The sequence below is a fragment of the Oncorhynchus mykiss genome, chromosome 27 (assembly GCF_057628025.1).
Source record: "Oncorhynchus mykiss isolate SJ-2025 chromosome 27, ASM5762802v1, whole genome shotgun sequence".
NCBI lineage: Eukaryota > Metazoa > Chordata > Actinopteri > Salmoniformes > Salmonidae > Oncorhynchus > Oncorhynchus mykiss.
Genome location: NC_143048.1, coordinates 14505121 through 14517177, shown reverse-complemented (window position 1 = coordinate 14517177; position 12057 = coordinate 14505121). Strand labels below are relative to the sequence as shown.

At 47.4% G+C, this 12057-nt stretch overlaps 1 protein-coding gene across 6 annotated transcripts in view; it reads left to right on the top strand.

Annotated features, from left to right (window-relative positions):
• The window catches only part of LOC110507606 (MAP/microtubule affinity-regulating kinase 4), a 54491-nt gene that overhangs the window by 13963 nt on the left and 28471 nt on the right, over nucleotides 1-12057 (top strand). For all 6 annotated transcript variants that reach the window (XM_021587699.3, XM_036965365.2, XM_036965364.2 and 3 more), the window contains exons 2-3: nucleotides 2854-3051; nucleotides 4875-4928. In XM_021587699.3, the coding sequence (XP_021443374.1) occupies nucleotides 2854-3051; nucleotides 4875-4928 (252 nt within the window). The remainder of the gene's footprint in view (nucleotides 1-2853; nucleotides 3052-4874; nucleotides 4929-12057) is intronic.

The following is a 12057-nucleotide window of genomic DNA, read 5'->3' as shown; positions in this document are numbered from 1 at the left end:
GGTGCAGAAGGACGTCCTAACTTGGATATCAAGATGCGATTTTGTTTTATTGGGGTTAGAGTATCCCCAGCCGCCCTATGCCAAATGTCTCTCTAGTCTTGCCCCACCCACCTTTCCAGTCTCTCTATGTATGTATCAGCGACACCATCTCGTACTCAGCCCTCTGCCCTCAGCCTTCATCCCTCTATCTGAATGCATTGGCGTGGCAATCGGACGGAGAGAGAGAATCGATGGGATCTCCTTGAAAGGGGAAAATGGAAAGGGGCGGGGGAAAGAGAGAAACCCAGATTGTGAGGTTGGCTGAAAATGAGAGAAATATACCAACACTAGACAAAAGATGGTTGGGCTCGTGTGTGGAGAGGAGAGGGAGCCGAATTGATTTGTTTTTTGGGGAGGGGGAGATGAAGGGGAGGAGGCTAACTTGAGGGCTTGTCACACCTAGCGGGATAGGGATGCAGGCAGGGACAATGGAGCTCGGTTAGAGACAATGCCCAATAGGAGCTCTCCTCCTTCCCTTGGGAGCGAACGAGCGAGGGACACGACATGGGAACAGGTGGATGAGAGGAGTGATAAACCAGACTGGTTGAGGGGGATGGGGGGTTGAAAGGGCTCTGCCAAGAGTAGTCTGATGCAGCACCAAATGCTCTGTTTCACATGATGTGCTGATCTGGGGTTAAGGCTTGTGCGCTTGCTTGTGCATTGCACATTTATGGTTGTGTGAGTTGGTGTCTGCGTGTTTGTGTTCTTTTAAAAAACAGTTTACTGCAACTCCCCAACGGGCTCGGTAAGGGCAAAGGTCGAGCCATGCGTCCTACGAAACATTACCTGCCAAACCGCGCTTCTTAACACCCGCCCGCTTAACCCGGAAGCCAGCTGCACCAATGTGTCAGAGGAAACACCGTTCAGCTGACGACTGAAGTCATTCTGCAGGCGCCCGGCCCGCCACAAGGAGTTGCTAGAGCGCGATGAGCCATTTAAAGCCCCTCCGGCCAAACCCTCCCCTAACCCGGACGATGCTGGGCCAACTGTGCGCCGCCCCATGAAACTCTCGGTCACGGCCGGTAACGACGTGTGTGTTTTAAAGAAAGACAGTTGGTCTCAGTCAGGCAGCGGGATCTCTCCTGGGAATGAGTGTGCACTATTCTGTCGGAAGGTTATACACTATGCCTTCCCTGTGCTACCCTGGCTGTGGTCTGAAGCTGGGAACTGGTTGTGCGTGGGGATACTGATGAGATTGTGGGCCTCATCCCGCTTGCATCTGTCTTTTTAATCTCACGTCTATCTCTCTGGGTGCATTGAATAGTCCTTTGAGGCTATTCAAAGTTCCTAATGCCTTAAGTGACCTGGGCGTTTTTGACAGGTAGCAAGGAAAACCGCTTTCAGATTTATTGAATGATCAAGGGAAGGACGCTCTATTAGTCCTTACCTACGTTAGTTTGCCAAGGATGAAGAGGAGTATTCTTTGCTGAAGCGTTGTTGATTAATGTCGCCATAGCTCCGTCTAAAGATAATGTCGTGGTTTGACTGTTTAAACTAATTTTGGGATGTTCGCTGAAACGTTGGCGTAACACGATTTATATACCACAAAATCATAATTATCTTCATTATAGTGAGTTCCTCCGGAAATATGGATACATGGTCAAATGTTACTTCATTCATGATTTATATTTCAGTTTATAGACATCAGAGTGAACGAGGAGTAAATGAGGACGGTTTGATTCATTCAAACGCGATCCTCTTCTCGCTTTTCCTTTTCCTACCCGCTTTACCTTGAACACTGTGATCTTTTCAAATGAGATCAAGGTAAAATCACTAGGAAAGGAAAAAGGTCACATCTTAGAAACCACCCGAATGCACCCCTCTCCTGCCCTATTCCATTAGGGGCCCCACATGTCCCTTCCCTCACCACACCTCACCTAAATTATTCAGTTGATGAAAAATATTTTAACCTTGTCCCTCCACTTCTCCCTTCCCTCCTCCCTCTCTTTTTCTTAATTCTCCTGCATTGGCACTGTATCCTAAAGTCATTAGTGACGCCACGTTGTAAAGTGTAATCTCTCTGAAATGACACTGTTGCTTCAGGAACACCATGCTGTGACTCTTATCCAAACTATTCTCAAAATGTCGATAGTTATTTGAAATGATTCTAATAAATGCTGTCATAGATTGTGTTATCCAAACTCTCCATTTATGCTTTGTTGACTTGGAACATGCTCCGATGGGTAACCCAACGAGCCAGGGCTCTGTGTAGGAGGAATGTTGAGCCGTCATGTCGCGTTGGCGTGTGAGCGCAACTTGCCGTGCGCTACAGTGTGGTGTCGTGCATTCCAGAGCAGATCGATTAGGAGATGCCAAATTGGGCCACGACACTCGTTTCTATTTTATGACCTGAGGAGCAGGCGTGTGAAGAATGCCAGCAATGTGGGCTGGAATGAGATTAGCTGCCTTCCTTGGCTTCCACAGGCCTCATGAGCCACTGCTAACCCATATGTGTTAATGTGCTAGCTAGCTTGGCGCTACTCAGTATTTACTATCAGCCCAATAGCGTTCTCTAATCCCATCAACAGGTTTTTCTCAACCGACACTGATGCATTACTCATGGCCACTCAACAATCGACATGAACAATTCCATTACACAAAACCATTACAAATGTTGCCTTTGGTAGTTTCAGATGTGTAGACATTTGGGGGTTCTAGATCACCAGAATTTCTTAGATGATGTGTGCTTAAATCAATTGTATGTGTTCTAGAATCATCTATTGGCCCAGAATGTGATTTCACGCCATTGATGTCAAGATGCGATGCAGCTAGATTGTTTTGCATTGTGTTTATGACCCCTGTCTCTTTTCCCAGCATACCTCTCTCTCGACGAGCCGCTCTGAGAAAAGCACCGGTTGGTCGAGCAGATCACTCGGAGCACGATGCCGGAACTCTATCGCCTCATGTTCGGACGAGCAGCCGCACATTGGCAACTACCGTCTGCTCAAGACCATCGGCAAGGGCAACTTCGCCAAGGTCAAGCTGGCCAGGCACATCTTGACGGGCAAAGAGGTGAGACTGGACTGGGCTAGAGGTGTGGATGGGCTAGACTAAGGGGGAGGCTGGACTGGGCTGGTGGTGTGGATGGGCTAGACTGAGAGGTGAGACTGGGCTGGAGGTGTGGATGGGCTAGACTGAGAGGTGAGGCTGGACTGGGCTGGAGGTGTGGATGGGCTAGACTGAGAGGTGAGACTGGACTGGAGGTGTGGATGGGCTAGACTGAGAGGTGAGGCTGGACTGGGCTGGAGGTGTGGATGGGCTAGACTGAGAGGTGAGGCTGGACTGGGCTGGAGGTGTGGATGGACTAGACTGAGAGGTGAGCCTGGACTGGGCTGGGGGGCTGGGGGTGTGGATGGGCTAGACTGAGAGGTGAGGCTGGACTGGGCTGGAGGTGTGGATGGGCTAGACTGAGGGGTGAGGCTGGGGGGCTGGAGGTGTGGATGGGCTAGACTGAGGGGTGAGGCTGGGGGGCTGGAGGTATGGATGGACTAGACTGAGGGGTGAGACTGGGCTGGGCTGGGGGGCTGGAGGTGTGGATGGGCTAGACTGAGGGGTGAGACTGGGCTGGGGGGCTGGAGGTGTGGATGGGCTAGACTGAGGGGTGAGACTGGGCTGGGGGGCTAGAGGTGTGGATGGGCTAGACGGAGGGGTGAGGCTGGACTGGGCTGGAGGTGTGGATGGGCTAGACTGAGGGGTGAGGCTGGACTGGGCTGGGGGGCTGGAGGTGTGGATGGGCTAGACTGAGGGGTGAGGCTGGACTGGGCTGGGGGGCTGGAGGTGTGGATGGGCTAGACTGAGGGGTAAGGCTGGACTGGGCTGGAGGTGTGGATGGGCTAGACTGAGGGGTGAGGCTGGACTGGGCTGGGGGGCTGGAGGTGTGGATCGGCTAGACTTGGGGGTGAGGCTGGACTGGGCTGGGGGGCTGGAGGTGTGGATGGGCTAGACTGAGAGGTGAGGCTGGACTGGGCTGGAGGTGTGGGTGGGCTAGACTGAGGGGTGAGGCTGGACTGGGCTGGGGGGCTGGAGGTGTGGATGGGCTAGACTGAGAGGTGAGGCTGGACTGGGCTGGAGGTGTGGGTGGGCTAGACTGAGGGGTGAGGCTGGACTGGGCTGGGGGGCTGGAGGTGTGGATGGGCTAGACTGGGGGGTGAGGCTGGACTGGGCTGGGGGGCTGGAGGTGTGGATGGGCTAGACTGAGAGGTGAGGCTGGACTGGGCTGGAGGTGTGGGTGGGCTAGACTGAGAGGTGAGGCTGGACTGGGCTGGAGGTGTGGATGGGCTAAACTGAGGGGTGAGGCTGGGGTGGAGAAGTGGGTACTTGACTGAAGAATGGGGTTGGGCTGGTAGGAATAGTGCACACGGCCAATGAGGTTTGTAATAGGCCATTTGACTGGCTGGTTGTGGTGAGAGCCTGGAACATATGGGGTGGATGGATGGTCGTTGTAGTTTTAGAGATTATCCCTTTCATTTTGGACAGAACAAGACTGGGTTTGTTCTAGTCTGTCATGACTTTTAAGGCCTGTGTAGTTGTAAACATAATTTAACGTTAGCCCAAGTCATGACCCACGTTTTTAGGTGTATAATTACACAGGATTGCCATAAAGTTCAACCTAATGACATGGAATGGGATCATTTGGAGGGCAGTGTGTAGTGAACCATTACAGTCCTAGTCTCACTCACACTTTGACCGAGACAAATCACGCTGTTCAGCCATTTATGGGGCCATATGACCTGTTGGTTTGTTTTGGAGTTTGAGCTTTGAGATCTACTAATGCTCTTGAATATGTCACTGTTTTGGTATCACTGATCGTAATGATTTGTCTCTCGCCGTTTCAGGTTGCAATAAAGATCATTGACAAAAACCAGCTCAACCCGACCAGCCTACAGAAGGTGAGTGCTGTTGTGTGGTTGTCATGAGAAACAGTTTGGAGATGCAATGATTAAAATTCTTATCCAGCAACGAGGCCTAACAAAGCATGCGACGTCACACAGTTTTGCAAGACACAAACAGCATCAAGAGGCATTGAGAACCATTCTCTTCATGACATTTGAGATAATGATGGTTACCTTGAATGTAACAGCTTGAATGTAACCTTCCTAACGTCATGGTTTTTGTTTTGATATTGACTATATTATGCTGACCTGCACTCTGTCTGCACTCTGTTCCTACACAGCTGATAACTTTCTCACCTAGGCTACTATCTAGGCTAAACAACTAGGCTAATATCAATATACAGTGACAGGAAGTGGACTCCTGTGTGATTGTTTTGGTGGACATTTGGCCAGTGAGATGATGCAATGGCCTAACCTTTGACCTCATTCTAAGTTCTAGGAGGCTTATAGTGTCTGGGATGTTTTGATGGTTTTATTGTGGTACTTGCTATCCAGAATCCTTGGGGTGTCCCTACCCCGTTGAAATTTAAAATGGTTAAGGTTAGTGTTATGGTTGGGGTAAGGCAGGGATTCCCAAACTCGGTCCTTGGGATCCCAAGGGGTGCACGTTTTGGTTTTTGCCCTGGCACTACTCAGCTGATTCAAATAATCAACTAACATCAAGCTTTGATCATTTGAATTGGCTGTGTAGTGTTAGGACAAAAAACTAAAATGTGCACCCCTTGGGCTCCTGAGGACCGAGTTTGGGAAACACTGGGGTAGGTGTCAGGGTTTAGGGTAGGGACAACGAAAGGATCCCGGATTGCACCAATAATTTTGCTGCATACATACCAGGGATTTCAGGGCCAGTTAAAGGGAAGTTCAGGATTTTACCATTTGGATTTGAGATGGTTCCTAACCGTGAAAGTAGTCTATTTCTCAGATATAGGAGAAACTGTTATCCATTGAGGATGTAGCGATTCACATGTGGCACCTTCAGCATTCTAATGCTAAAATGGCTTGCAAAAAAAACCAAATAAAAAGTAATCTACTAGAGACACAACTCTGATCTGGCTATACCTGCTGATTGTTCAGGTTCACCATCAGCAATAGTTTTGGTAGTTTTGCTTTAAACAATCAGTGTATATGGTCATTTCTTTTATATACAGGGTAAAGTTGATAATTTCATAACAAGGACAGCAATCACATGTGCGAGGCGCACTGCATGGCCGAAGCGAGAGGAGAGGAGAGGAGAAGAGAAGATCTCTCCATAAAATCTTCCAAACGGTCAAAACCATTAGATTTTGAGTTGGGGGTGACATCCAAAATTGTGCTATATATTCATTGGCTATGTCATAGCTAATTTGTAAACAATAAATATTGATACATTACTAACTAAAATACTTAAACTGCAAAAATGACAAGTTAATTAGTAGGTGATGGTGATTTCAGAACCAAAGTGGGGGGACAAAAAACAGTCTACATTTCCCCAATAATCTGATAGTGGTAGTGGGGTGGTAGATGCCCAGGTCTCCCTTATGGCACTGCTCAGGTGCTCATAGACATACGTCATTTACACACCACACAAACACACATTCTCTAATCGCACCCAATCGTTTCAAACCAAAACATGTCGTTCCTGGATCGTAGTCCATGTATTTAGATGCGTATTGAATCTTCTTAAAAGGGAAATATGCACATCCCTATAATCCATAGTTCTGTTTTCTCTAAACAGCCATTACAAACTTCAGCTAGCTTTAGCCACCACTAGCTACAAATCCATGGGAGTGATGGGGCAATGATTTTGGAACATTGACAACTATGCAATGATAATGTTGCTGTCCATAGGCCTACATGATAGAGAGAACTGTAGGAAGGTGCTGCTGTATCATGTGTTGCCCCTCAGTGGAACTAAGTGGATTTCTATTTAAGCATGGAGCGATGCACATAACTGTCCAGTGTGCTCAGAGATCATGGGCAGACGGAGCCTATGTATAGATACATTGCATAGAGAAGCTGTAATCAGATTAGTATGCTGGCCCGACCTCGTATGACTGTAGTAGGCTTTCTTCAGACAAAACCAATGGAGGACAGAGACATATATTGAATTGTGTATGTATGTCCCTCCTCATTTTGAGGCAATTGAACAGCAGACCTGAGCTTGGTTTGACCACACATCATACAGGCTTATTCCCATGGTGCGTCCCTTTTGTACCCTATTCCCTAAAGTGCATTCGGAAAGTATTCAGACTTTTTCCACATTTTGTTACATTACAGCCTTATTCTAAAATGGATTAAAAAATAAATAATCCTCATCAATCTACACATAATACCTCATAATGACAAAGCGAAAAGTTTTTTTTTTAAATGTATTAAAAATAAAAGACAGAAATACCTTATTTACATAAGTATTCAGACTCGAAATTGAGCTCCGGTGCATCCTGTTTCCATTGATCATCCTTGAGATGTTTCTACTACTTGATGGGAGTTGACCTGTGGTGAATTCAATTGATTAGACATAATTTAGAAAGGCACACACCTGTCTATATAAGGTCCCACAGTTGACAATACATGTCCTTTGCAAAAAACAAAGCCATGAGGACGAAGGAATTGTCTGTAGAGCTCCGAGACAGGATTGTGTCAAGGCACAGACCTGGAGAAAGGTACCAAAAATTTCTGCAGCATTGAAGGTCCCCAAGAACACAGTGGGCTCCATCATTCTTAAATGGAAGAAGTTTGGAACCACCGAGACTCCTCCTAGAGCTGGCCACCTGGCCAAACTAAGCAATCGGGGGAGAAGCGCCTTGGTCAGGGAGGTGACCAACAACCCAATGGTCACTCTGACAGAGCTCCAGAGTTCCTCTGTGGAAATGGGAGAACCTTCCAGAAGGACAACCATCTCTGCAGCACTCCACCAATCAGGCCTTTATGGTAGAGCGGCCAGACGGAAGCCACTCCTCAGTAAAAGGCACATGACAGCCCGCTTGGAGTTTGCCAAAAGGCACCTAAAGGACTCAGACCATGAGAAACAAGATTCTCTGGTCTGATGAAACTAAGATTGAACTCTTTGGCCTGAATGCTAAGGGTCAAGTCTGCTCCAGAGTAATCAGGACCACAGACTAGGGCGAAGTTTCACCTTCCAACAGGACAACGACCCTAAGCACACAGCCAAGACAACGCAGAATGGCTTTGGGACAGGTCTCTGACTGTCCTTAAGTGACCCAGGCATAGCCCGGACTTGAACCCGATCAAACATCTCTGGAGAGACCTGAAAATAGCTGTGCAGTGATGCTCCCCATCCAACCTGACAGAACTTGAGAGGATCTGCAGAGAAGAATGGGAGAAACTCCCCAAATCAAGGTGTGCCAAGCTTGTAGCATCATACCCAAGAAAGCTTGAGGCTGTAATCCATGCCAAAGGTGTTTCAACAAAGTACTGAGTAAAGAGTCTGAATACTTATGTGAATGGGATATTTCATTTTTTATTTTTAAGAAATTTGCAAACATTTCTAAACAGTTTTTGCTTTGTCTTTATGGAGTATTGTGTTTAGATTTGATGAGGGAAAACACCGATTTAATCCATTTTAGAATAAGGCTGTAACGTAACAACATGTGGAAAAAATTGAAGGGGTCTGAATGCTTTCCGAATGCACTGTATAGTGCACTATATAGGGAATAGGGTGCCAATTGAGACGCAACTCCAGTCACTCATCATAATCAGTCCAGTTGCTACTGAGGGTCCATACGTGCTGATGAGCATGGTGAGGCATTCACACCTTCCATGTGAGAATTGATGCAGATGACATCACACTCATGCTTCCCTGTTGCTAGGCAAACATGTTTTGATCAACCATCTTCTCACAGACTTCTGACGAGGTGATCTTTGTCTGTTGCACATATTCGGACCAAACCGTCATCTGTTGACCAAACTTTAGCCTCGTTGTGCTTCCACCCTGTCAGCACAACAGGAGCAGGCTCTTACTTAGGACAATTTAATCCATTTAAAACACACAGCTATCGATTGTGGCTCTGTGTAAGGTATTATTTGTCAGACGCGGATACAGATATGGCTGGCACCAGCCACTGCAAATTATACTGTTCACAATTAGTTAGCTACTATCGCTTTGCAGACATCCTGTAAGGTTAACATATTTGTAGACTTTTTGTTGCAAGAAACTCCTGTCTTCAAGTTTTCAGTGATCAAGTGGCCACCATAGGGTTAAATAGGTTTCGATTAGCATATCCATTTCAAAGTAGTTATATACTGTAGCCATTGATTCCTGAAGAATTTATCTTATAAATGCCGGCTGGTCCATGTATGCGTCCCAAATGGCACCCTGTTCCCTATATAGTGCACAACTTTTGTTGGGAATAGAGGGCCAATAACAATGCACCCCCAGCGTTGAGTGGTTGCCTGGTGGGGACTGGGGATGGATGCAGGCAGGGAGGGAGGGAGGGGGACAGGGGCAGTTTGTGATCTCTGCATGCTGAGGTACACTGGTGGATGGATACTGCTGCAGTAGCGCAACGGGCAGACAGTTGTCCTGTCAGCACTATTCTCCTCCCATTCAGGACACACTAGACCAGAGCACCAGGTGCTCTCTCTCTCTTTCTCTCTCTCTCTCTCTCTCTCTATCTCGTTTTGCAACACTCCCCTGTCCCACCCTGTCGTTTTTTCGCCCTCCCGCTCTCATCGCACACTCTGACCTCCTCTCTATTAGTCACCTGCCCCACTTTATTCCTACTTTATTTATTGTCTCTATTCTTCTCTCATCGCCTCTCTTCAGGCGATGCAGGGTAACCACAGATGTACTCTCTGGTGTCTCTCTGGAGGCTGGGGCCCCACAGTAGCTAGCGTCCCACATCCAAGTGGCGGCAGGTGATTTAAGGGCCCAGGCTCCGCCCCCTCCCAGCCAGCTGCCATGCTGCAGTACTCTTGGGGTAATCTGGTTGCATTTTGCAGGCTTTAATCTGACAGTGACAGCAGGGCTGTAGCAGCAATGCTCCATGTTGGCCCACCGCCCCCCAAACTCACTCACTCTCCCTCTAATCCCATTTGTGGCTGCATGGGGGATCCCCGGCAGCTAACACACACACACACAGTGTATTTTCCCAGCAGCTTCAGCATGGTCCACAGAGCCATGAGCAGGACAGACACTTGCGCCCATCCTTTAACAAGCGCTCCATGTATCTGAAACAACCCCAACCACTTACAAACCCATGCCTATCTCATATCCCTAAATACTAACCCCCCATGTCTCATCTACCTCTCCCCTTTCAACCTCCCACCCCCTAATGTCTCCTTCTTACCCCACCCCTCACTCTACCTCTCACTCATTCCCCGTCCCAACCTCTGACCTATTCCACACCAGGCCCTTTAACTTTTAACCCCGATATCCATCTCTCAGTGATAGGCCTCCACCTCCATGTCTCCACCCACCCCATCCTTCACGTCACTTCTGTCCCTCACACCTCACCCACCCTTCAGCCTCTCTGTACCCCCATTCACCTCATCTTCCATCTCTCTCTCTGGTCTTTATTTATTTTATTTAACCTTTATCTGGATGATGTCAAGATTTTCTCAAGCTTCATCATGAGCGTGTGTGTGTGTGGGGGGGGGGGTGTAATCCTTGACCATGTAGGGCCCCTTCAAGAGTCTGGTGCTACTTTAAGAACCAAAAGGGATTCGGGAGGCAGCCATCCGGCGCTGGGAGAGGGATGCAGGCAGGGACGAGGCGGGAGGGGTTGTTATCCCTCTATCAGGCCCCTTCAGTTAGGAGCAGCATTCCAGACAGACGAACAATGGGGACAGCCGAACCTAGAGGGAGTGGGGGCATCCAGGGGGCCAGGGTACTGGAGCTGGGATCCTGAGAAAGCAAGCGACCATGAGATGAGGCAGAACCAAAGAGCACAGACAGAGTGTGTGTGTGTTGTAGAGAAAGGGATATTTTATTTGTATTTATTTTATTTATTTAACCAGGCAAGTCAGTTAAGATGAAATTCTTATTTACAATGACGGCCTACCCCGGCCAAACCCAGACGACACTGGGCCAATTGTGCACCGCATTATGGGACTCCCAATCATGGCCGGATGTGATGCAGCCTAGAATCGAACCAGGGACTGCAGTGACGCCTCTAGCACTGAGATGCAGTGCCTTAGACCGCTGCGCCACTCGAGATAAGGACGCTGCCAGACAGTATGTTTGTGTATCAGAGGGTAGTGTGTATCATTAAGATATTAAAGGAATGAATACAGAGGGGGGCGGGATATTTCCCCACACTGTTGAAGGATGATGGGAAGAGAGGTTTTCATTCTGTTCTTCCAGGGGTCAGAATATGTGCAGTAATTCAGTTTATGAATTGCTGCCCATAGGGTGTGTCCCAAATGGCACCCTATTCCCTTCAGAAAGTATTCATGCCCCTTGACTTTTTCCACACTTTGTTGTGTTACAGCCTGAATTTAAAATGGATTCAATTGAGATTTGGTGTCACTGGCCTAAACACAATACCCCATAATGTCAGAGTGGGTTTTATGTTTTTCAAAATTGTTACAAATTAATAAAAATATGAAAAACTGAAATGTCTGGAGTCAATAATTATTCAACCCCTTTGTTATTGCAAGCCTAAATAAGTTCAGGAGTAAACGTTTGCTTAACAAGTCACGTAATAAGTTGCATGGACAGTGCAATAACAGTGTTTAACATGATTTTTGAATGACTACCTCATCTCTGTACCCCAGACAATTATCTGTAAGATCTTTTAGTCGAGCAGTGAATTTCATACATAGATTCAACCACAAAGACCAGGGAGGTATTCCAATACCTCACGAAGAAGGGCACCTATTGGTAGATGAAAAAAAGAAAGGCTGGCATTTAATATCCCTTTGAGCATATTGAAGTTATTAGTTACACTTTGGATGGTGTATCAATACACCCAGACAGACACAGGCGTCCTTCCTAACTCAGTTGTCGGAGAGGAAGGAAATCACTTAGCGATTTTACCGTGAGGCCAATGGTGACTTTTAAACTGAGGATGGATCAGCAACATTGTAGTTACTACACAATACCAACCTAATTGACAGAGTGAAAAAAAAGGAAGCCTCTACAGAATAAAATATTCCAAAACATGTATCCTGTTTGCAACAAGGC